The 25,523-nt window shown below is 49.0% G+C and overlaps 4 protein-coding genes across 5 annotated transcripts; 1 reads left to right on the top strand and 3 right to left on the bottom strand.

Annotated features, from left to right (window-relative positions):
- Window positions 1-6,737: 6,737 nt before the first annotated feature.
- On the bottom strand, window positions 6,738-11,411 carry LOC120947744 (uncharacterized). Of its 2 annotated transcripts, XM_040363366.2 has the most exons (4): window positions 11,303-11,411; window positions 10,567-11,182; window positions 7,565-8,966; window positions 6,738-7,490 (listed from the first exon to the last, which is right to left on the bottom strand). In XM_040363366.2, exons 2-4 carry the CDS (start codon window positions 10,642-10,644, stop codon window positions 7,450-7,452), a joined length of 1,521 nt encoding a protein of 506 aa, XP_040219300.2. In that variant the 5' UTR covers window positions 10,645-11,182; window positions 11,303-11,411; the 3' UTR covers window positions 6,738-7,449. The 2 variants fall into 2 exon arrangements, with proteins under 2 accessions (XP_040219300.2, XP_040219301.2); XM_040363367.2 differs by lacking the exons at window positions 10,567-11,182; window positions 11,303-11,411 and adding an exon at window positions 10,229-10,270.
- Window positions 11,412-11,696: 285 nt separating this feature from the next.
- LOC120947743 (symplekin) lies at window positions 11,697-15,833 on the top strand. Its single transcript, XM_040363365.2, has 4 exons — window positions 11,697-11,981; window positions 12,049-14,680; window positions 14,751-15,493; window positions 15,572-15,833. Exons 1-4 carry the CDS (start codon window positions 11,895-11,897, stop codon window positions 15,680-15,682), a joined length of 3,573 nt encoding a protein of 1,190 aa, XP_040219299.2. The 5' UTR covers window positions 11,697-11,894; the 3' UTR covers window positions 15,683-15,833.
- Window positions 15,799-17,430, bottom strand: LOC120947745 (protein Aster-B-like). The gene has a single exon (XM_040363368.2). It carries the CDS (start codon window positions 17,161-17,163, stop codon window positions 15,997-15,999), a length of 1,167 nt encoding a protein of 388 aa, XP_040219302.2. The 5' UTR covers window positions 17,164-17,430; the 3' UTR covers window positions 15,799-15,996.
- Window positions 17,431-20,484: 3,054 nt separating this feature from the next.
- On the bottom strand, window positions 20,485-24,755 carry LOC120950610 (spermine oxidase). Its single transcript, XM_040368792.2, has 3 exons — window positions 24,149-24,755; window positions 22,377-23,732; window positions 20,485-22,315 (listed from the first exon to the last, which is right to left on the bottom strand). The coding sequence occupies exons 1-3, from the start codon at window positions 24,368-24,370 to the stop codon at window positions 22,133-22,135; spliced, it is 1,761 nt and encodes a 586-aa protein (XP_040224726.2). The 5' UTR covers window positions 24,371-24,755; the 3' UTR covers window positions 20,485-22,132.
- Between the last annotated feature and the right edge of the window lie 768 nt (window positions 24,756-25,523).

Genomic DNA, 25,523 nt, shown 5'->3' with positions numbered 1-25,523 from the left:
ATTGTTCTAAAACGTTGATCGCAGCTCTTGGCTGTCTACATGGCAGCTCTTTTCCTTCTTCAAACCATCGTACAAGTTGATGTTGAGTTTATGATGATCAACATATCATTGGATGATTGCATATTTCGACCAGTGACTTCAATAACTGGAGCCATTACACTGACATGGACCCGCTATATAAATAAGGAGGACACCACACGTAATCACAGATGTCAGCAAAGAGTTTAATCTAGTTCTTCTATTTCTCAACAACAACAAAAACCATGTAGGTTGGTAAAAATGATATTGCCAAAGAAGACCTCAGTTAAGCCACTGTTAAAACCACCAAAGAATGTAAACCTATTTAGTACATCCTAAGCTGCATCAATGAAATGCATACCTTGGTGGCGGTTTCGGTTTATTGCTGGGTCAGATTGATGACATAAACTGCGCATAATTGATCAACGTCTCATCGCATGCCCTCCACCGCACACACACACACACACAGTGTCCCGCGATCGTGCAGCTAACCATTAATCATCCCCGCGTTGCTATGGTGACGACGGTTGCAAAACGCCAATGCTTTTACGTCAAAAGAGAATGTACCTACGCGCCAACAGCGCCTCGCTGCGCATCATCATCTACGCGACTTTGGGGTTTTATTTTCTTTTCGTTTTTTTGTTGGTAGTTAATTCAATTAAAAGGACAACATTCAATCAGTGCAGCGAAGATTTACTGCCCAAGACAAGGATGTTCCCTTTCAAGGACGAAAAAGGGGAGGCACTATCAGCGCGGACGCTGCTATCACCATGGTGGCATTTTAAATGCGCAACCCAAAACACCATCACCATCGTTGCGCGTCTTCTGGAGTGGCTCTAGAGTGGAAACCGTACCGTGCTTAATTACCTCACCAGCCTTCGATAACAGGGAACCGATTGTACGGAGTACGGATCGGATTGCAACCTTGACCGACATTATCCTGGTCCAAACGACGACGGCAAAAAGGCTGATCGTGACGGTGACAGGGAACGGTCTCATCCATGACCCGTTCTGTTATGTTGTGCCTACGCAAACGCACATTAGGCCTCTCATAACTGTTTTTCCCCCCTTCATCAACCTCTAACGGCTCACAAGTGGATCATCTACCCGGCTGCCCGCTTCAGGTTTGCCTCATCATTTGCGAACGATTATGCGAGAGAGAGTAGTAGTAGACAAACACAGACAGTTTTGACCACATTTAAGTGACACGGATCATTAGATGTATTGTACCCGGGGACATTCACCCGGGGGGGAAGGTGATTGATGGTAAAACCCCCCTCCGTTAGGCTGAAGAGGGCTCTCCCCGAAAAGGACAAGAGCACGGGCACGGGCATAGACAAACACACGGCACAGAGCAGTTGAACTTTCACAACCGAAACGAAAACGAAGGCACCATCACCAGTGATGATAGACAATTCGGCAAGGTGTGATGATGATGATGACAGTACACCGAGTACACCTGTTGCCGGTGATGTTTGGTGGAGCATTCTTCAGCACCAATTCCATCGCGGCTCGTCGTTAGTGCCATTAGTGTCGAGTTGTTTTCTCGTTGCATCCTTACGCGCCTTGGGAGTAGTACCTTACCGATGGTCCCTTTATCGGTAGATGAACTCCCCCCCCCCCCCCTCTCCTTTGTGTGGCAGTTATGCAAGCTGGACGGCGCTGGACGGCGAAGTCGAAGACTCACCACAACCCACCCTGCCTGGCACTGTCTACTTCGGACTCGGGACCTAATTCCAATAATGCTATTGCGCGCGCGCGCGCGCGGTATTGCACAACGGATTGGGTTTTCCAACATTCTAACCACACTGCATATGCACCCGAAGGGGGCGAATCCCATTGATTGGGATAAGTGGGAGTCGGGGCTGCCTAATTGCAGGCGCACCGTTTGACGATCTTGTGCACAGCTCGTCATCTTGGACAAAAGGGATTTGATAAAGTGAAAAAAGCCCCCATTCCGACATCTCTCTGTGTCACTTTGCACAGATACAGTAGTCATCAACCGAAGCCACTTGAGCGGACACAGCGGAATGACGGTTGCATCTTTATTTCTTTTCTCCCGCCGCTCCCCGGATTCGGATTACCTTTAGCGCGGGTCGGTGCGGTTCAACAAATTCAACTTCATGGCATCGCTTTTTTTTCGTGCCATTTCCTCACCCTCAACCACAATCACTTACCACCATATCAGCAGCAGCCTCGATACGCTCGGTGTGTGTGTAAGACACGTCACTCATCCTTCTTGTCCATTTCTAATTTCTATCTTCCTTTGCAGCGTTTACGCAATAAGTTTACGGCTTACGATGGGATTTTTCGCTTCTTTTTTCCATCTTCAGAGAGCCCTGGGCTTCCTCATACCCTTTTTGCGCCGGGTTGGATGCCATGTGCCTTCCCCAGGCGTCTTGTGATCGTAATAATCGTGATCTCGTCATGCCCGACAAAACGGGTGTAGCTTAAGGTATCATCTCACTGTCTTACCGTGTGGATGTTATGTATTGCCCAAACGCTTTGGACAAGCGGTTAAGCTAGAGAAAAGGGGTTTTTTTTTCAATTTACTATTTTATTTCAATAAGCAAACATTAAGCACATCACTGTTGGCACGCCGTACTCTTTGCTTGCTTGTTATTGAAGCTGTTGCCTTTGCCAGGAAAGTGCATTCATTGTTTAAGGCCACCGGGTAGGTTAGCGATGCTATTATAGTCTTGCTACGTACAAATTATGGACAAAAAAGGGCCCAAAAAAAGGTCTGCCCTGAGGCCATGCGCTTCGTGAGGGGTTAATAATCATTACCTAATTTTCTACCCCAAATGTTTTTCCAGCCCCAGGAACATTCCCAAGAAAATTGGAATGCCCGTTCGGCTGACGATCATCATCAGTTCCGTTAACAGACTGGTGTGTAGTTGTTGGAATTGGACGGTATAATGATGGCAAAGAGCAAGAGAGAGAGAGAGAGAGAGAGAGAGAGAGAGAGAGAGAGAGAGAGAGAAAGATGAAGCGAGAGAGGGTTAATGTATTATGTTAATTGCAGGTTTGTTTTTAACTCATTGCTCTTGTGGACTAATTCAAATGAGAAATGGGTCTACTGAAGATATTTTTGTCGTTTTTATTTCTTTTGTGTTTAGATAATGTTATCTAAAACACAGGAAAAGGAACGAAAAACTGATCATTAGCTTGTCTATTTTGCATTTCATTTGTTTTCGCCAAAACCTTGATCAGTGCCCCAGCGATCAATCCATCGTGCTGGATCGTGTGGAAGACGGCAAACCCCCACCAGACGACGGATGGTAAAGACTACACTTTATGTAGCTGTCACTTGTGAACGTTCACCCCCGGGATGGGACGGTATCATCAGTCCGGTTATCACAAATCGTCCCCCTTAAGCTTTATTGGTAAAAGTGATAGTAAACTCCACCAGGCTCAAAGATCACCCCGCTCAACGAACCACACGATCGACGATCATTCCCGTTTGCGAACCCTTGCCTCGCGATCATCCAGCCAGACGCGCAGGTGTATCCAATTTAACCTTTACCCTCTCTGTGCGCTTGAGGGTGACCTCCCTCCTATCCCCGTTAACAACTGGCTGAACGGCGAGAGAGAGAGAGAGAGAAGACCTGGTCCTGGTCCAATCATTCCAATTTCATCACGTCAGGCAAAAGAAACAAAACCTACAACACACGCCGGACAGCCACCACGTTGTCCCCATACGACGACCCTAGACACACGAAGACTCCAAAGATAGTCTTTACCGCGTTTGGTGAAAGGTACGGAAGCCCATCGATACCGCGCCGAAGAATCCTTCCCCGTATGGCTGTGTGATGTAATTGCCGATGATGTTGTGCTATTGCTGATCCGGCTCCATGCATCTATGATCCGATCTGATGATCCATCCCACACACAAACACACACGCTCACGTGAGAGTCTTCTATTTGTTACCATCTCCCAGGAGTGCACCAGGTCCCTCTGTTACACACGGGGAAAGTGAAGCAAAGGGCGAGGGAAAATGAAGAACAAAATTACGTTTGCGCAGGATGATTGCGTCATGGTGTCTTCAGTACGCGTCTCTTTACCAAGCGAGTTTTGTGGGAAATTGGCCCCATCGAGTCGGTCGTACTCATCTCATCTCACCATCAAGAGATCCAACCACACTACTGACACGCATTGTATTTGTTTTTGATTTTTTGTATTTTAAACCCACCTTCATACCATGCCCAGGAAGAGGGGTTGGGTTGAGAGCAGAGAGTAAGAGAAGCAGATTCCCCAAGGTCGTCCCCATTTTTGTTTTTGGTAGACATTTTCTGCAACAAACTCCTCTAAAGCATCAACAAAAACGACGATTGAAAACTCATTAAAGGCGTCCCCCTCAAAAGAGAGAGACGAGACGCGGTCCTCACTCTCCCTCTCTCTCTCTGTCGGCCTGGTTCAACTCCGTCCTCCTCGGTGTGCCCATTCCGTCCGTGAAATTTCCTCGGGAGTCTTTTTTTTGTTTACTTTTTTGGGGCGAGTAGATGGTACGCACTTTGCAATTCGTACCGCTTGTCGTCGTCGTCGTCATCGTCATTGGCCTTTCGCACTGGAAACCATCTCATGCAGAGCAACAAACTAGCCGGCAATTCCGTGATCGACACGATGATCCACTTTTGGCATAGGTCGTGAAACACAAAACAAGAAAAAAAAGGTAACGACGCAAAACACAATGGACATAAGGGTAGCGCGTTCCGCCCTAGGGCGGCAAAGACCCACACTGTAGGATGATGACGGATTGTGTGTCGGGAACGGCCGGACGGGTTGGCATTTTCCCGTAGCGCGCGCGCCAACGAAACGAACCACACGATGATACAAAAAACTCGTTCCGCAAGCGATCCCTTGGACTGTTGGCGTGCGAAGGGAGGGAGATAAATTGGGGTGTGTTACCTACACAACAACAGCTACCCTCTTTTGTTTTAAACACATCGTGTACTTTTCACGCGGACGGAGCAGACGAGCCTACATCTCCTCCTCCTTTTCATCTGTTGTGAACTGTGACATTTGTGTCGATTGTGGAACGCTGGCGCTGAGAAAAAAAGGATACAAACTGCACACAAGGGGGCCCTTTCTTTTGGGTTTGTAATCACAGTTGTAAGACACAGCTTCGCGTATGTATGACCACTGCCGCCTTCTGCTAATGACCACAGTTGTTTCCAGTTGACAACTTAGCGGGTGCGTGTGAAATAGTGCATTCCAACTACTCTACTAGACCTCGAGCGGGCCACCACCGTACTGTACAACAATAATTACGTCATTTCGGAATGGTTTATAATAGCTTGAAATGAAAATGCCTTTAACACGTTTCATACGACAAACATTTTAATAGAAAAAAAAAAATAATCTGAAACTGCATCGAAATGTTCACCTGCGCGAGCATACGTACACAACACATCAGGTATTGGTGGTTTTCTCTAAATACCACCTCTACAACCGCCACCACTGCCGCTTTCTACTAGCTGAGATTATTCCCGCTCCTCCTGCGCTACCCTTCTCTGTCTCCATTTTACCTTCTATGTGTATCCCCATTTGCCGATTGAGTGTGAAGAAAAGTTGTACATTCCTCTCACCTAGTATATGCTCTTTTGTACCATATCTTTTTCATCATTTTTGTTTCGCCTTAGTTCTCCTTTCTGTTGTGATTTTCCCCCTTGCGCTCTTTACTGAATTGCTGTACATTATGCAAACACTCCAAAACAAACCGCGTCGACAAGATAGCTTGTATAGAATGATGATTGCCCGAGTTGCGCCTATTGTACATGTGTGTGTATAAAGTGTTTGCACGATCTTCTCCACGGTTGTACCAGCTATAAAGAGACAGCTTTCTTGTTTGTGTGTAAATAGTTTTGATTCATACCTACTACTGGCCCCTCCGTGTAAACCAGAAACAAAGGTCTCCTTCTTCTACCAACCCTTCTTATTAGTCCTTTTACTTCTGTGCATTACTAATAACAAACTAGTTCTTTCTACACGTACAAGTTGTATGATACACGGACGCATACTTTTTACTTTTAAACCAGGACAAAAACACACACACCACAACGGTTAACTTGGAAAGTATGAAAAAAGTAGTCAAAATAGAAACGTGACCCCCGCTCAAATCGCGCGAATGGACAATCGGTTGAATGCGCGGTTGTCGGTTTCTGAACAAGTTGTGCCTTCTTACCATCCATCCATCCGTTTCCACCCCGAATGGTTTACATTTAAAAGGTGTTGCGCATCATTATCAACAACTTACTTAAACCTACACATAATCCTACTATTATACCCTGTAACGCTCGTGTGTGCGGCGGCTTTACTTGGCCCATTGCTTCGAAATTTATCGCAATTCATCCTCCTTGCTCCTCCTCTTCCCACTCACACACGAATCTCGAAAGAAATCTTCTTAACGCTAACCTACACAAATGGCAATAACTAGAATTTGTAGGGTGGTCATTCTTTTATAAGGATTTTCTGTTTCTGTTTTACACACAAACCTTTTTGTTTTTCTTCCATCGCACCACCACCAGAGTCGCGTGAAAATTGTGCACAACAGCACAGCAGAGTCGGTGGAGTGGTGGAGGTTGTTTGTTCTTATTATTACGTTCGTCGTCGCAAAGAAGCATCCAAAGGACAAAAAAGATAATATTTCAACACTATACACACAACTGCTACTATGCACGGTGATTACACGGATGGTTTTTTTGTGTGTTTGTTTGCTTTTTTCCCTATCATCGCATCAACTTCAGCTTTACTTTGTACATTCTCGGCTAGTTCTATCTACTGACTAAAATTTTCATTCACTTACGGGCTAGTTTGAAAAAAAAAATTACTCTCTTCTCCATATATCTGCATGATGTTATATATTTTTTTAAATTTAAAAATATGTATTTCACTCTCTCGATCTCGCTGTCTAATTAGCTTTCATGTGTCGATGAAAGTAAGTATACCAAACTCGGAGAACGATCCTACCGGGTACTAAATTTATACACCCTTCTCTAAACCTTACCAAAGTGGCTGCCAACAATCGTATGAATTTTTATCATCTATGTTGGTTGATTGTTTTTCCAATTTGTCCAGAAAAGAAGAAGAAAAAAGAATCATTTCACCCCTCATTTCGTATCAAAAAGAGATCAAATTTAAAATTGAAGAAAATTATTAATAGATCGAATAAAAGGCAAAACCAACGGGGAAAACAAGGAGGAAAGTACTGCTGGGTCACCGAGACAGGTGACACTCTTTATAGTGTTAACCAACTACTATTTTAAAACAAGCCGTCAAATTCTGTGTGTACTAACTAGTAAAATGCAAACCTATTTTCTTCGGTTCGTAAAATAATTTTAACACGCCTCGTACATGTCCATCGCCGCCGTCATCGTCGTCGTTCAGAGCCATTGGGAGAGAAGAACAAGCAACCCCAGTTCGAGCGGTATCTAGTTGCTGGCCACGACACCATCCTTTTCTATTACTGGCTCTGGAAGTAGATTAGGACAAATGTTGGGAGATTAGTTAGCAATACATACAAGATGACTTTGGCAGTTCACTTACCATTGCTTGCTTTTACTTTTTCCACATCCACGTCTTTTGTTGTGATGTTGTTCGCCGTCACTTCCTTCGTTTCCGTTTCCTTCTGCTCTGTGTCCGAGCCGATGGCAGGAGCGGCCACCTCATTCACCTTTGGCTCAGGGTTTGTCACTTTCTCGTTCGATTCAGCGGGCCCCTTCGACGCATCGACAGTTTCTGTCACCTCATCGTCAGACGCCTTCTTCGGTGTGCTTTCCTTTGCATTTTCATGGTTTGCCGATTCAGCCGAATTTACTCCACCAGCAGTAGCAGCAGCTGCTGGCTCGCTACCTTCCTTCTTGGGAGTTGTAGTATCAACGGTAGCGTCGACTACACTTCCATTACTTTCAATCTCAACCTTCTGTGCCTCTTTCTCGGCATCCTTCTCGACCTCCTTCTCTACCTCCTTTTCTACCACCTTCTCTTGTTCCTTCTCGGTCGCCTTCTCTTGTTCCTTCTCCACTTCCTTTTCTACCACTTTCTCCACTTCCTTCTCTGAAACTTTCCCCACTTCCTGCGCCGACACATCCTCCATTACTACATCCTTTGTTTCCTTCTCGTTCGATTGTGCTTCCGCCGCGCTTTCCGTCTTTGGGTGCGTGTCGTTTACCGCCTCCGCAGCTTTACCACCGTCCTGCGTATCAACTTCCATAGCCTTTTCTTCAGCCGGCGGTTTGTCTTGGGACGTTTCTTCCTTCGCTGGTGCATCGCTTGCTGGGGCGGCAGCATCCGCATCCTTCGCCACAGTCACCTCCTCCTCTTCCTTCCTTTCTTTATCCTCCTCCTTTGCTTCCTCTTTCTTCTCAGTGTCGGGAGTTTCCTTGGTTTCTTCAACTTCATCTTGCTTCTCTTCCGTACTAGTCGCCAATTCCTGCTTCTTCTCTTCTACCTTCTCCGCTGGTTCGGTAGTAGCTGCCTTCTTATCCTCCTCCTCCTGCTCCTTCTTCATCTCCACACTATCCGACTTAGCTACAGCGTCCGTGGCGGTGGTGGTGGTGTCCATTTTCTCCGTCTTTGCCGCCATCCTTTCCCGGGTGTACTCCTTGGGCAGTTCCGAGTCTACCAGCACTACCAGCTTCCTTGGTTCGGCCTGGATCGCACGCTTCTTCGGGGTGGACGATTTCGAGCTCGGAGACTGCTGCTTGCTAGGTGTTGCTTCTGCTTCTGCCGACTTTTCGGTGCGCTTCGGTGTGGTCGATGCGCCGCGTGCTCGCTTGGACGGTGGCGTTGCAGTGACTGCTGCTGTCGTTGGCGTTGCTCCGCGTGCACTGGATCGTGTGCGGCGCCGTCCATCCTCGAGATCGACCGAAACGCCGAGTGATTTCAGCAGCTCTTCGCTTTCCTTTTGAAACGCTTCCACCGCTTTCCTCTTCGGTGTGCGCTTTGTCTGCAAATGGACAGCGAGAACAGGAAAATTAATATGAGAACGCACACACAGTCCACGCGCGCGAACAGAGAACAATACGACCCAGCTTATGTTACACACATGGTGTCATCGCACACATCTCTCGCCGGCGTACCAAAAGAATTCCAGAAATAATAGTTCTAGTTTACGCTCAATGCACACGCTTTTGTGTGCAAGTGAAGGCCAAGCTAAGGCTGACAGAGCTAAGGCGATCGTTTTCCCTATAAATAATCTTCTTATTGATTTCGCTTTTCCGAGAAATTATGAGCCTCGTGGAAAATAATTTCAATTTTCCAATTCAATCACAACCGCCCTTTAGCATGATATTCGGGAACGTTTTCCCGCCTTTTTCCAAATCCGGCTACGTTCTTCTCAGAAATCAACTCCCCCTTCCCCCCACGCACAGCACATTAAGCTTTCACTTTCGAATGTTTGAGCTGCCGCGCGTGCGTGTATGTGTGCGTGTATGTCCAGCAGGCGAACGTGCAGCGGCTTGTTTGCGCACACAGCAACAACAAGGTACGGCAACATACATTTTCCCGCCTCCAAAGCGGCAGCCGGCACAGCACACCAACAACAAAACATCGAACACATCGCCTGCTTGCTTGTGTGTTGGTGGCGGTAGAGTGACAAGCGCAAACGAACGGGACGATGAATTTTATTCGCCGGTTGTTTCTCTCGCTTGCGTCAGGGTGGTGGGGGTTGTTTTCGCGAAACCATGAAATACACCCGCTCGATGATAAGAGAGCGTTTATGTGTGTCGCACTGACACAGGGTTTAGAATTACGGTGGCGCTATAAATGCATTTTCAGTGGTAGGAGGGTTCAACTGGCAGTATTAATTGCACACCGAAACGAACTTTTGAAAGATATTAAATTTTGAAACGAATAATGCAATTGCATCTGATTTCACCGCCATACGGTGAGCTAGTAGCAACGCACCCCGTGCTGCTTCAGAAACGACAAAATAAATATGACCAGAAAACTAGATTGCACTTGAGGTAAACATACCAACAAACTGACACATCGCACACACACTGCTGCTGTATGCTCGCTGATGATTGAAGAAGTTTGGTAGGGTGAAGGGTGCAGGGGAGCTTTTCCTTCCTATTAAATTCATTACCTACTAAAAACTTCTTTAAAGTATTCATTATTGCTCACACGCGAGGCTGTAAACAAAGTATTCGTCCATACTTGATACACTACACACATACAGACGCACGTACAACTCCTCCATTTCTTTACCTCTTCTTCCACATTCAACAGGAACATTCAACTGAAAAACACATAAATCAAGTGCAATTCCAGTTTTCCCGCTGATTATGTACTGTTCAGTTGCAAGTTGTCAACGAGCTCATACGTGTTCCAACTTGCCATACATGTACACACGGTCCCTAACACTTGTTTCGCATGCATCATTAAACCCACACACGCACTTAATGTTTCGACATCATCGTTACCATGCAACCTGCCGCTCCGCACAACATACACAAGGCTGACGTGATAATAATCATGACGATGATGGCAACATTGACTTTCCATCGAAGAAACCTCCCCACAGTCACGGCGCGTTCTTTACTTACCGGCGATTTCATATCTGATGGCGCGTCCGCCTCCACCTCCATCGGCTTTGCATTTTCCGCTGCTTTAGATTCGGACATTTTCACCGTCGATTATTCTCCGCTTCTTCCAAACCACTCTCGCTCTCTATCTCCCTCACTCTCTCTCTCTCTCTCGGCTGTGGGACTGTGAATCGCGCACACCACACGCCAAATGGCTTGCTGATGATGATTTTCGCTTACCAAACGGAAGCCGTGCTTGAACAATCGCGTACACACTCACGCTCCACCGCGGTGTTACAAACAGCATACGCGCACGCACACACACCAACGCACCGATATAGTTGCGACCTACGGCGTACGCCTTCTACGGGTGTCTCCGTCACCAAGAGCGCGGTGTAGGTTAGCGCGTACCGCTTACGACACCGCAACAACAATAGGCGATGGCTTTTCCGCGTACCAGCAACCACACGACCGAATTAGCTTATGCTGATGGTGGGCTTGTGTTTGGGTTTCTGTCGAATTCCCGCCGGTTTTTTTTTCTTGTCAGAACAGGACAGAGCGAACGATTGTACACACAGTGTGCTGCTGGAAAGGCGCGACTCTTGTGTTTGTTTTTCACCACACGAACGCACTCGCACTGCCAAAGGGAAAGCGGAAAAATGGAATGATTAGTTCGCCTTTCTCGATGAACTGCCCGTCGTAGGACAATGCCTTCTATCGCTGGAACACTGCTAAGCAGGGGAAACTGTGGAATTACCTTGAAGCGGAGGGAAATTAGCGCACAATTTCGCACAAACGTGATCGTTCTTCGAGAGCGTCTGCTTTTGTATGATTCGATGAAAAAGAGGGACGTGTCAGAATTGACAAACGTTAACCGCCGAGCTGGGGGGTAGGAATGTCACTCACCGGTAAGTCAGCGTCAGAGTCGTTCCCCCTTGAATGGCGAAATGCGTAAACAAATTGGGAAAAGAGAGACTTTTGAACACAAATATTAACTAATAAAATTATAATTTTCCATTTTTGCTGCATAAAACATACTGAAACGTTGCTATAATCGATTTAAAACACCAAACTGAACGGGTCCGTGGCCGAGAAACGCTTCGCTCGGTCTTGGCACGCTTCCGCATTTGACAGCACCGCATAATATTGCCGCTTGTCAAGCGGCAAATTGTTTTCGATTTCGCAGAAAACAAGGACGATCCATGCCAGGAGGAATCCCCTATAGTTAAAATTTGTAAATTGCGTCTACGATACAATCTGTTCAGACTAATCTAAGCCAGAGATAAGTGAAAAAAGCGAACTGTTTGTGGTTTCATTGTGCGCAGTGTATTGCCGGTCTCCTGTTCACGATGGAGAACCTACTGCGAGGGTCGTCCAGCTTCAGCGAGGCTGCGATGCTATTTACCGACGAAAAGATTGCCAGTGCTAGAACCAAGGTACACACATGCCTCTGAAAATATAACCACCAATGTGTTCTGACCCACTTGTTTCCCTTCCCTTCAGATCGTCGAAGCGCTGAACGAGGCGCAGCTGGCAACGAGCGGCCAGAAGTGTGAAATCATTGCCAAAGTACAGGAGCTGCTCCTACACACCGATGTGGAACTGTTGAACGAGTTCCTGGAAAACATGCTGGTGCTCGCGCACGACCCGGTGGCCGAAGTGCGGAAAGCGATCGCCGGCTTTATAGACGAAATCTGCAAGCAGCATATCGCGATGCTGCCGAAGGTGGTGGGCCCAATGTTTTCGCTGCTGCGCGACTCGGCCCCGGTCGTGACGAAGCGCGTGATACAGGGCTGCGGTTCGATCTACCGGCTGGCGATCCAGTGGATCTGCCAGCTGGACGACATTCCGGAGGAGGTGGAGCAGGCTTGGAACACGCTCTGTCTGATGAAGATTTCCATCCTGGACATGATCGACCACGACAACGACGGCATACGGACGAATGCGATCAAGTTCCTAGAGGGTGTCGTCATCCTGCAGACCTACCCGGACGAGGATAGCCAGAAGCGCGAGAACGACTTCTCGCTCGAGGACGTACCGCTCACGATGAAGCAGATCCGCCGCCGGAAGCTGGAGGACGAAGCGACCAACATCTTCGAGCTGTTGCTACAGTTTCACGGTGCGTCCCACATTTCCTCGGTGAATCTGATCGCCTGTACCGGCACGCTGTGCACGATTGCAAAGCTACGCCCATCCACGATGACGCGCGTGGTCGAGGCGCTGAAACATCTGCACTCCAACCTGCCGCCAACGCTCACCAACTCGCAGGTCAGCTCGGTACGGAAAAATCTGAAGATGCAGTTTCTGAATCTGCTCAAGCATCCGGCCAGCTTCGAGCACCAGGCAACGATTGCGCAGATACTGGTCGATCTCGGTGCGTCGAACGGTGAGATTACGCGTGCCATTCCGAAGCTGGACAAACGGGAGCAGCAGCGGCGGGCGAAACGCGCACTCGAAAACTCGATGGCATCGCAGCTCGCGGCCAAGCGTGCCAAGGTGGACGGGCAGGCACGAAAGGAAAGGGATGACGGCGGGACGGTGGGTGAGTCGCCGCGCGATCAGCCGCGCACGATGGAGATCGATTATGAGGAGCTGAACGAGCAGAAGAGTCGCTCCACCAAGCAGAACGAACAGTTTCTGCTCGAGGTGCTGCCAAAGACGGACCTCGTCGTCCAGCTGGTCCTCTCGAACATGGACAAGCTGACCGAACAGATGCTGCAGAGTGCGAAACCCGCCGCCGTGCTGACGGTCGAACAGTACATCCAGAAGATCGCCCAAACGCTGGCCGCCCAGATGAGCGAAGTGAAGGCCGGGCCCGGTGCGAGCGCCTTCACGAAAGATCCCCCGATGAAGGTGCGCATCAGCGACGAGGAGGAGAAAAGTATTATCCTTTCCGGCAAACGGAAGCCGGTCGATCCGTCGGCAACGCCACTTCCTCCCTCGATTGGGGAGGAAGATCTGCCGGAGGGCGGTGCCGGTCTACCGGAGGAGGACGAAGACGACGAGGCACTGTCGGAGGAGGATCGCCAAAAGCTGGAAGCGACCCGCAAGTTGCGCGAAACGCTCGAACGCGTCAAGGGCGGTACGGCCACGGGCGAGCCAAAGCTAAGGCAGCGCATCAAGATGCTGAAGCTGCAGGAAATCACGAAACCGCTGCCGAAAGCGACCAAGGAAACGTTCCTGCTCGATGCGGTCGTGCGGATACTCAAAGCGGAACGGCAGGCCCTGGTCGGTGGGGTGAGCATGCAGCGGAATCGTATCATCACCGCGTTCGGTGCGTCCTTCATCAACCCGGTGCGGGACGTGATCATGGAGCACATACTGGAGGATCTGCCGAAGCGCATCGAGCTGGCGTTTTCCTGGATCTTCGAAGAGTACGGGCTGATGCAGGGGTTCACGCGCTACACGCACGTCAAGCACGACAATGGGCCGCAGTATCCGTACACGCAGCTGCTGGTGCGCCTCGTCACGAACGTGATCGAGCGGCCGAAGGATACGTTCCGCCAGAAGGAATCTCTGCTCAAGCGGCTCTACCTGGAGGCGCCGATGCTGCCCCAGGAGCTGATCGATATGCTCGTGCGGATGTGCGAGCTGGAGGAGCTGGTCGATTGTGGCATGCAGATCGTGAAGGATTTGCTGATCCGGCGGCCACCGAGGGAGAAGCAGTATTTGGACATTCTGCTCAAGTACGCGTACTACGAGAATGGGACGATCCGGGAGAAAGCGATCGAGTACGTGATGAGCGTGTTTGCCGTGCATCGCATCATGACGGAGGACATCGAGAAGAAGGCCCTCGTCTGGTTGGCCCATCTGGAGAACGAGCTGCCGTCGGAGGCGATGTTTGCGGCGGAGTACGGCCGGGCGGAACATCCGCGCACGTGGACGGAGGAGCTGGCTAAGGTTTGCCTGGGCCTATTTCTGGAGGTGATGGTGTACGATCAGACGCTGCTCATGCGCTTCTCGGAGGTGTACATTAAGGCGACGTCGGAGATGAAGCGCGCCGTGATACGGGCGATCGAGGGCCCGATCCGGAAGATTGGCTCGGAAAGCGAGGAGCTGCTGCGGCTGATCGAACAGTGCCCGAAGGGCTCGGAAACGATCATCATACGCATCATCTACATCCTCACGGAGAAATGTAAGTAAAGTGGCATTTCTTTCGCTTTATTTCCTAATACCCCGTGTAACATTGCCGTTTTTTTTTCTAGCCCTTCCTTCGCCGGATCTTGTGGAGCGTGTGCGCACCCTGCACCAAACGAAGGTATCCGACGTGCGATTGCTCATCCCCGTCATCAATGGGCTGACGAAGAAGGAGATCCTATCGGCACTGCCCAAACTGATCAAACTGAACCCGGGCGTCGTCAAGGAGGTGTTCAATCGGCTCCTGGGCATCGGCGTCGAGTACGGGCCGGCCGAGCTGCCGCTCACCTCGGTCGAGCTGCTCGTCGCCCTGCACACGATCGAGACGAGCAAGGTGGAGCTGAAGTTTATCGTGAAAGCAACCTCCCTGTGCCTGGCCGAGAAGGAAGTGTACACGCACGATGTGCTGGGCAGCGTGCTGCAGCAGCTGGTCGAGATTACGCCGCTACCAACGCTACTGATGCGCACGGTGATCCAGTCGCTAACGCTTCACCCGCGGCTGGCCGGCTTCGTGACGAACCTGCTGCAGCGGCTCATCCTCAAGCAGGTGTGGAAGCAGAAGGTGGTGTGGGATGGCTTCATCAAGTGCGCCCAGCGCCTGACGCCCCAAAGCCTCGGTGTGTTGATACAGCTGCCGGCGCAGCAGCTGCAGGACGCGATCACCATCTGTCCCGAGTTCCGCGAGCCGATGCTGGAGCATGCGCGCGAAATCATGGAGCACCAGATTGGGCACGTGTCGCAGCAGGTGATGGACGTGCTGCTCGGCATCTCGCCCTACTCGACGACGGAATCGGCCGACCTACAGATTGTTGTAAGTGCGGAGCGTGGGAACGGTGTCGCGATGATCGTTCGTTTAATGGTTTTTTGTATTTTTTCTCCCTTCCCGCAGGGTAACTACAGCGAAGAGGCGCCAATGTCCTCCCACATGCCGGTGAAAATTAAGCAGGAAAAGGATGTGGAACCACCTGCCGCTCCAACACCGCCGCAAAGCAAGGAGTAGCCCAATTCCTTAGTATGTCTGTTTCCTTAGTATGTTCCCCCCATCGAAACCCGATGAAACGATTATTGTTAAAGACATGAAGAAAAATAGAAATGAAACCACAACGTTGGCAAAACTTCACAGAAAAATAAATGTATATTTTACATTAAAAGTGTACATATCCTCCCTTGGCCATCTCCCTGGAACCGTCTACGGTGAAAGTGAATACGGGGCATATACGATCGTTTAGCGAGCGCGTTTTGCTTTTTAATACTATAACAAGGAACAGACGAACAGCCAAATAAACAACCACCTTCCCCCTTCTTTTGCGCGGCTTACCCACCACTGGCGCCACTGCTGGCCGTACCATTGTCCGGCATCCGGCACAGCTTGGTGCAGAGCACGCTCGCCTTGTTCAGCATCTCCGTCACCGTGGACAGGACCTTCTGCCATTCGAGCATTTCGTCGTTGTACCGGGACTCCTGCTGCTGGAAGATCGTCAACCAATCGTTGCGCGTCCGGACGCTCTTCGCTAGCAGCAGCGAGTCCAGCTCCTCGCTATTATCCAACCGGGACATCCGCTCCATATCCTCCATCTCGAGCAGCTTCGCGTACAGTGTCGTATTGACGACGATCAGCACCAGCAGCATGATCGCGACGATCCATCGCCATCCACTGCTGGCCGGTTTCGATGGAGCGCCACCACCACCGCCACCACCAATTCCAATCCCACCCACACCGCCACCGCCCACCACAATGGCGGGCACCCGGATCGGCTTCGCTTTGGTATGATGATGGTCCGCCAGGATGAGCGACTCCTCCATCGCCTTGCTCTGCCCATGCCCGCTGCGGCGCGTCCGGCGGCCCTTGCCCTTCGCCGGCGGTATGCAGTACTCGCTCTGCAGGTTGCGCAACAGCGAGGTGTAGAAATCCTCCAGCCCCACCCAGGTGTTCTTCTCGATGAAGCCCTTCACGAAGCCAAAGATCGACTTGCGGTAGTGGACCTGGGCGTGCACGGAAAACACGGTATGGTTGTCGACCGTGCGCGACATGCAGTAGTGCTGCGTCACGTAGAAGCTGTCCGCGTACGGGATGCCGCCCTGCACCGCCGTCACATCGATCGCGTACAGCTGCCCGGGCAGGGAGCATTTGCGCATCACCTGCGTCTCGGTGACGTGTGCATTTTTCGGCCCGATCGTTTGCGTGATCGCAATGGTAAGCGTGACGACGCGCTCCTTCAGCCCATCCTTGTTGAGCTTCCACTCACCCGGCACCATGTCGGTGGTTTTGCGCACCTCGTGGAACTCGGTCAGAAACTTGGAGCGGGAAAAGAGCAGCTCAAACATTACGTCCACATTGATCGGAAGGATGGTGTGCACCAGCTGGCGGCCACTGTGCAGCGAGTCGCATTCGGCCGTGTTCGGTGGTTCCGTCTTTTCCGGCTCCTCGTCCGTCGTGCCGGACGAATCCGTGGCCAACCGTTCCGAGGGTGACGATACCATTTTGCCTCGTTTCCTTCTCCTTCTTAGCGAGATGATTGCGACCGTTCAGACACTACAACACTTCCTCCTTCACTTGTCGATTAAAGCAGCGAATGACCGCACGGCGACAGAAATCGATAACGCCTGTACCAGGCAAAGTCCCAATCGGATGATGATTCAAGAGCGATTAGCAGACGGACGGGAAAAAAGGTACACCCGAAATTGATGATAACATTGTTTTGTGTCATCTGTTTTCATGCGCGTGTGTGTGCGTGTACTGACATAAGTGGTTGTGTGCGTGTGTGAAGGGCACTGTTTTGACATTTACTTTATTTACACTAGTGATGTGCTCTTTGGTGGGAACCTACGACTCCGACCCGACTCCGGCTATTGTTAGACCAGTTCCGACTCCGGCAAAATCCGAACCTCTAGTTCCTTCCGGAGTTGGAATCGTCCGGAGTCGTTCGGAGTCGTTCGTAATCGTCCGGAGTCTTCCGAAGTCGTTCGGAGTCGGTGTCGGTGTTCGGTCACCGACAAACAGACGTGACACTTCGAACAAAATGAGCTTCAAAAGTTGTCTCCTTATTTCAAATTAAAATACGTTAAACACTAGCGCCATCTTTATAATGATTCGTTTACTACACTGATACAGAGAAGAAACTGCTAAATCCCCTTTTTGTTTTTCTTTGCAAATTTCAATGCTTATTGTTTCATGTACTTCTCACATCTTTTGCTTTGATTTGGAAACTTATAAAATGATTTTCCTGGGTGTTTTGTCCAATAATTGTCACAAAATCGTGCCTCACACTTCCTTCGCAATTTGTATATTAAAAAGTTGTTTACATCGAAGCAGCAGTGAACAGAGCTTACTTTGACACTGCTTCTAGACGACCCAAAAAAACTTCCGCGACAATTTTTGGCGACACTTTCTATCTGTCAAACCGTCCTTGTTTTAGCACGAATGTATGGCTTACTTCGATCGTAATGTCGCGAAACGCGAGCGTTGCCTTTCTGTGAAAATTTCACAAACCCGCGACAATCACGGTTACCTCTGATTTTGTTCTAAAACTGAGATGTTGTTTTAGAACAAAGAGCTCGCAGAAAATTTGTCGCGGTACAAAAGTTGGTCGTCTAGAAGCAGTGTGACAGAAGTGATCGTCTCACTGGTAACCCAAGTGCCACAAATCCACTAAACGACCACTAAACGGCTTCTAAACGACTCAAGTTCTCTACCTAAACGGAATATAGAAAGACTTCGTTTAGCAGACGGCAAACGACTCATGCATTCTAAAAATAGCGAAAAAGCTGGTGGCGCTCTCTGTTGGTGGGATACCCCAACCAGTTGAGCTTCATCGCTTGCAGGAGAGCTTTCTCATTTCCTCTGTACTGTTGTATGGTTTCGCAGTGAAGTTATGCATCGCTAGAACTAGAACGGCGATACGATTGTTTAAATACTAAACTCCAACGGAAACCACCAGCACTGAAGCAAGTGAGATTTGAGTAATGGTCGTTGGTGTTGATACCCACGTATCTGATCACACGACCAGTAATATAGATTTTTGCTCAAAAAGTTAGAAGGCTATATCGGTCATGATAAGATGAAACTTGCCGCGAAACACATTACAAGAAAAGGATAGCAATATAATGATGAGTTGTAATACGCCATCTATTGATCAAACCAATGAAGCTGTGGAGCTTTCATTTTTTTCTATAGATATTCAATTTTCCAGTCGTTTAAGCTTAATCTGTGGCGCTTGGGTGGTAAATGACAGTACTTTCGTGTGGGACACTTTTGTAACGCCAGTGTCACGTCGGTTTGTCGGTGGTTCGGTATCGTCCGGAGTAGTCCTGAGACGCCCGGAGTCGTCTGGAGTCGACCGGAGTCGGAGTCTTCCGCAGTCGTTCAGCGTCAATCGAAATTGGTCGGAGTCAACAGGAGCTGTCCGGTACATGTATTCCCCTACATACGCTATACGCGATATACGCGATTGTTTAAATTTTACAGTTCTTTGAGTAAAATGTACTGATTTGACGCATCAAATATCAGTAAAAAAAAATTCCCCTTCGCTCAAACTAAAAAAAAAACTCGTATTAAAAAGTACAAATTTGTAATCCTCACCTTCACTCTACCAAGTACTTCTATGAGAGTACCAAGTGCTTGTTAAAAAGCACCATAGTTCCGCAAAGTACCCCTTATTTATCTCTTAAATCAGCCACAAAATGTAGGACATCGGAACGATTTTTCGTTCAACAGCCTCAAATCAGCAATATAGTTCGAGCTGGTCGTGTGGGGTAAGATTCGCGGATATCAACACCATCGACCATTACTCAAATTTCACTTGCTTCAATTTTGATGGTTCACATCGGAGTTTAGTATTTAAACAATCGTATAACTTCAATGCGAAATCATACAATAGTATAGAGGGAAGGAGAAAGCTCTCAAAGCGAGGAAAGCTCCACTGGCTACTTATTCCACCAACAGGTGGTGCCATCAGCTTTTTAGCTATTTTTAGAATGCATGAGACGTTCAGCGTCTGCTAAACGAAGTCTTTTTAGATTCCTTTTAGGTTGAGATCTAGAGTCGTTTAGAACCCGTTTAATGGTCGTTTAGTGGAGTTGTGGCACTTGAGGTGCTAGTGATCAGGCATTTCAATTCGTCGTGTTGTTTTGCCTTTCTTTTTGTGCGTGCACTTCGCATAAAGGCCTTTGTTTCGAAGGCCGACTCCAACCGATTCCGGGCGACTCCGGGCAATTCCGAAGGACTCCAGACGACTCCAGCCGACACCGGGCGAATCCGAACGACTCCAGTTAATGCTGGGCGGTCCTACCTTCTGAAGTTGGTTCCGAAATTATCGGAGTTGGATCGGAGTCGACTCCGGATTTTGACGGAACTTTACACATCACTAAATTTACACACCCGCCGCACAGGGTGGCCATGAAGGCGTAGAACGCGTTCTTTTCAAATAAAAAAACCGAAATACAGTGAACCCTCTCTTATTTGAGAGGCGATGGGACTGTCGAATAAGAGGGGTTTTCAAATTACAGAGGTGGAAAGTGAATGAAAGGTCCATTCAAACAAGAAAGAGACAGAAAATTTAGTATGCAGCCTTAACTGTTGCTATAGGAAACTGCGAACAGAATCGCCAATTTGAGCATACATCATTCAATAACCATGGCAACACCATACACAAATAAGAGGGACACAGATTTCAGAGGTTTTCCAAATTAGAGGAACAAAAATGTACTGGAAATCAAGGGACTGTGCAAAATGTTCAAATAAGAGAGGTTTTTTTAAATTGGAGAGATGTCAAATAAGAGAGGGTTCACTTTAATTCATTTACGGATTTTTTTTTCAACAGTTCATTTGTGATTCTTTATTTTATTTCTTTCATCATCATTCGCCGCAAAACATACTTGTTTCTTTTTTGTTGTTTCTAGCAAAATACTTATGTGTGTGTGGTTGTTTTCTTTTCCGTTTTTTTGGTACAATCCCTTTCCTGTCCCTTCGAACAACACGTTTCATACCGGCGCGCACTTTTTTTTTCTTTCTATTACACTTTTTGTGTCTATCACGTTCGATAATGTTCCAGCACATTTGTCTTCACCTACTTCCTCTTGCCCTCTTTCCTAAAATCCCGCTTACTCATACCGAAACTCATGCTAACGAAATCCGTTAAGATAGTCTATATAACAACGCAATAACTTACAGCAGGATTACCAAAAACAAAAAAAACAAAAGCACTACATACTTAAATGCAACTTCTACTAAACGATACCTGCTACAAGCGACCAGAAGAAATGGGGGGGAAAATGCACACACACGCACACACACGCTTCTGTCTTCGAACGAAGTGAGTGTGCGGGGCCTCTTTGTGGGCCATTTAGCCGCGTGTGTGTGCGCGGGGTAACGAAAAAGCTTAGCATAAAATTATTCTCCTAATCTGGTTAACTGATTGCGCGGGCGCGCTCGTTTCGCAAATGCCTTCAGAGGGGTAGTGAGGGAGCAAAACGCATTATCAACGAATGGAAAAAAAGCACAACTAAACTATTGCTGAAGCGAATCTTCACTTCCGAAGACTAGAATTCAGTGATAACACAAAACGTAGGACAAAGGAAAGAAACTAACATTACCTAACATTACCTAACACCCGCAGAAGCTAAGCGTCTGCCTGATTTGCTCGCTTACAGAAAAAAAAAATACTAGACACGTGTAAGGTATATGTGCCATCTTTAAGAGGGACATTGTTTTTTTGTTTTTTGTTTTGCAAAGCGATTGCCTCCCCCAACTGGCCCTCGGTACAATACTTCCACTTATCACTTATGTTCGCTTGTTGTACCCAAATACATCGAGCGTCAAATTCACCTTTTGTGCAGCGCGTTTTGGGCACAGCAGAAAGCAGTACCCCCTCTCTGGAGGTCCCCCTGACATTAAGTAAGTGTGCGCAAATGTACGTGGTTTGGCCGTTTTTTTACAACCCACAAGGCGCATGAGAATTGTCATGATCGTGTTATCGTCCTCACAAACCAACCGAAGACGACGCGTAAGAGAATGCGCACCTACACTTTGGCTTAATAAACTAATAAGTTAACGTACAAACTAAACCGAGCAGCGACCTTATTCTCCTGTCTAATTGTTTTCCCTTTTTTTTTTGGTAAGTTTTTCGTTTTATCGTTACGCGCACCCTAACACTCGTATATCTTAATCGTAATGCTACGAAGCTATTAGGAGTTTGTGTGTGCCTTTTTCTTTGTCGCGTTGCTGCAATTAGCCACCACTGTTCACTGTGTTTATCGTAAGCAGTTTTCAGTCACTTGGTACACGTCAGAAAAGGTAAAAATAAAAACGAACGCCTAGCCTCGCGACATTGCATCGAAACGGGGAAGACAGGGGAGTAGAAAACACAGGACAGGACAGGGGGAGTAGGAGAAAAAGGAAGTGAAGCATAAGCTACTTTCCGGTGGGGGAAATGTGCACCACACTGGCCACCGACTAGTCGAGCGCAATGCCCTGAATCCACGAGCTAAGATCGCTACTGTCCGATTCCATCACAATCTCCTGCGGAGAGTCGGGCGTCAGCAGGATCTGGGCCGCCGTTCGACCGCTCAGGTAGGCACCGTGCACCGTCGAGTAGAAGTTCGCGTGCGTATGCTCACCGGCGAACATTACCGAGGGCTGAAAGGGAAAGAAGAAACATTAAACACCAAATTGCCGAAATTTCCCCCTCCCGCACTACCTTCGATTGATGAGGGCTGGAGTAGAGCGGCTGGGCAATGTTGTCGATATCGTCCTGCGACGCACCGACAGCAATGGCCGTGTACGAGCCACGACTAAACGGTTGCTTGCGCCAGCTGGTACACACGCAGCGTTTCGGTTTCGGCACGAACGGGTCCTTCAGAAACTGGCGCAAAATGTCCGTACACCGTTCGGCCACGATCTCGTGCGAGAGCGTCTCCATGTATTCCGCCTCCCGGCCCGATATCCAGCCGAGCAGCAGCGTGTCGGAAACCTTCGAGAAGGAGTAGATCTTTTTGTACCAGTTGTCCTTCAGCCACTGTCCGTCGCGCTCTTGCCCTTCCACATCATCCTCCTGCTGCTGCTGCTCCCACAGTAGCATAATTTCGCTGATGGTCGCGTTCAGGAAGGGCCGATCGTACTCGAGAAATATCTTGTCCACCGTACCGAACAGTAAGCTGTCGATCGATTCCACCTTGTACTGGGGCAGCGCCGGCACGAACAACGTTTCCGCCTGCTCCTTCAGCACCCCCAGCGGCAGGGTACAAATCACATGGTCCGCCTCGTAAATGGCTCCATTCTCGCACTCCACCACCACGTTGGCGGTGGAGCTTTTGATGCGCCTGGCCGCCTCCTCGCCCGCCCGGCGCTCTTCCTGCGTCGGCTCAGCACCGCCTGCCCCCACCGGCACCTCCGTGACGGTTCGATCCGAATCGTCCGACTCGTTGCCATCGTCCTGCTCCTCTTCATCCTCCTCCAGGATCGTGTCGGCCGCGGCGGCGGTAGCCTCACCGCCGGCACGCCGGGACGCTTTCCGCTTCCAGTGGATGCGCCGCACCGGGCACGACAGGACGATGTTTTCGTTTGGCAGATTGTCACACAGCGGCTTCAGGATGGAGCTGTACCCGGACGGCAGCACGATGTTGCCGCCCTGCAGCTCCGTGTAGCTGCCCAGCTCGAGCAGATCGATCTCGTCCATGCTGTGGCACCCGGTGATGCACGTTTCGCGCTTCAGCAGACAGTCGAAGATGAGCTTGCGCAGGTGCTTCTCCTTCGCACAGTCGACCCCGTCCAGGTACAGCTCCACCTCCAGGTTGATGTGCTCGCCGACGCTGTGTATGTCGGGCGGGGGCAGGTACTGGCACAGGAAGTACTCCTCGCAGCGCCGCAGAAAGCACACGTACGCTTCGTAGATTTCCTGCAGTATCTGGAACGGCACCTGCTTGCCGTCCTCCGTCGCGGCCACCACCTTGTGCGGCTTCGGTATGTTGATGATGCTGATCAGCCCGTGCTGCATCGCTAGCTCGAACATTGGGTTGCCAAGGACACCGTGGATCCAGTTTGCACCGAGCTCGATCTGTCGACGGGAAGGCAAGAGTTATCGATATATTGTATTGTTTCTTTATTATTATGTGTACCCTTTAGCATTTTCGACCGATTATTTGCACCCTTTTTATCTCTTGCACAGCGACAACTGCACGGAATCGTTATCGCCAAGTTTCAACAAAGAAAGAGAGAGAAAAAGGCATCAAACTGATATTGCAATCTAATCCGCGCAACGTTCCGAACCATCGTCACATCCCCTACCGAAAGGTGCATTTGATAAATAATCGATACACCGGGAGCCCCCAGGGCCCCGACTTACATAAGTAGGCCGGGACGGGAAAATGCAACAAACACCAACAACACACTCATCAACCCCCTACCCCACATCCCGTGTCTTTCTCTGGCGGATGTGTTTACGGTGGGAGGCCGCCGCATCTTCATGCTCACCTTTTGCGATCCCATATCGATCGACACGATGCGACCGCCGACACGGTTGCGCCCTTCGAGGATGAGAAAATCCGTGCAGCCGTTCTTTGCCAGGTGGTTCGCGGACGACAGGCCTGCCATCCCGGCGCCCACTATGATCACTTTGTGCTTGCGCTTCTCCTTGCTGCTCATCGTTTCGGCCGTCTGATCGGTGCTGGTGGTCGCTGTCCCATCCTCACTCATGACTAGTTTTCCACTGTTTTTCACGCGTTTTCCCGAGAGCCGCACACACACACACACACACACACACGTTGAGGATGTGGAATGGGGCAAGTTTTCACAGCCCAGCTGAGAGAGAGCTGTGGTCGTCTTGCTTCACTTCGCGTCCGCCCCCCTCCCGTCGAGGGAAGGATAAAGGCTGCGCGAAAAGGACACTTCCGGCGGAACGGGCGTTCGGTAGATGGTGTCGCCTTTGGGGGGAGAGGCTTACAGAATTACGGACGAGCAAACCATTCGTGTTCACACACGCTCACAAGCACCACCGTGACCACTTTCTCGGCAAAGAAAACAACAACAGAGAGTGCAACACTTTTTTTTCTTCCTTCTCTGGTCGCTGTCATAATGTGACAATCAAAACAATTAAGGCGCAGCTACACCACGTACGGGTGGTGAGTTGTTGTTTGGGTCGGCGCAAGTGGTGAGTAGAGGGCGCTACACGCAGCTGATCGTTTTTATCGTGCACGTTTCAAATTGACGGTTGCATTGACGTTGAATGAAAATATCATTTTAATTCGGTTAAAAATACATTTGATATTGTTAAAAGACTCTATTAATCAATAAAAATCGCCAATTAAGACATTGCCAATACAAAGTAGACAATAATTAAGGTATAAATTCTATTTTTATTTAAACATTTGAAATAATGCTCACCAAAGTTTCAAAAATAATCCTGAAGGCCTGACCATTACTAATCAAAGCGTAAAGAATTCCTCGCATAAACAATCGTGCTGCTTAAGAAAAACAGCATTCCAACCCACCTTCGCTGCGATTGGAATTCACAACATTTCTACTTTTCTCAAAAACTAACAGCAACCATCGGGAAAACATCGTACAGAAGATACCTCTCGCGTATGCGTATGAAAACTCCATTATGCGAGTAGCACGCCTCAAAAGCTGAGCTAAACATACAACATCAACAGCCGAGAACGCGTGCACACTGCTTTAGTGTGTGGGTTTCGAATGAAGCTCCCAGGATAAAAATAAGTCCAAGACGAGTTGAGGAAGTAAGAAACCCCAACGGCTGAGAAGGGGGCTTGGGGGACGAAGAGGGAACACGAAAGAAATAGAACAACACGTCACAGCAGATGGTGAAAGATCTACGGAAAGAGAAAGAGAT

This window comes from Anopheles coluzzii, chromosome 2 (genome assembly GCF_943734685.1).
Source record: "Anopheles coluzzii chromosome 2, AcolN3, whole genome shotgun sequence".
NCBI lineage: Eukaryota > Metazoa > Arthropoda > Insecta > Diptera > Culicidae > Anopheles > Anopheles coluzzii.
This window is presented reverse-complemented; position numbering and strand designations above follow the sequence as displayed.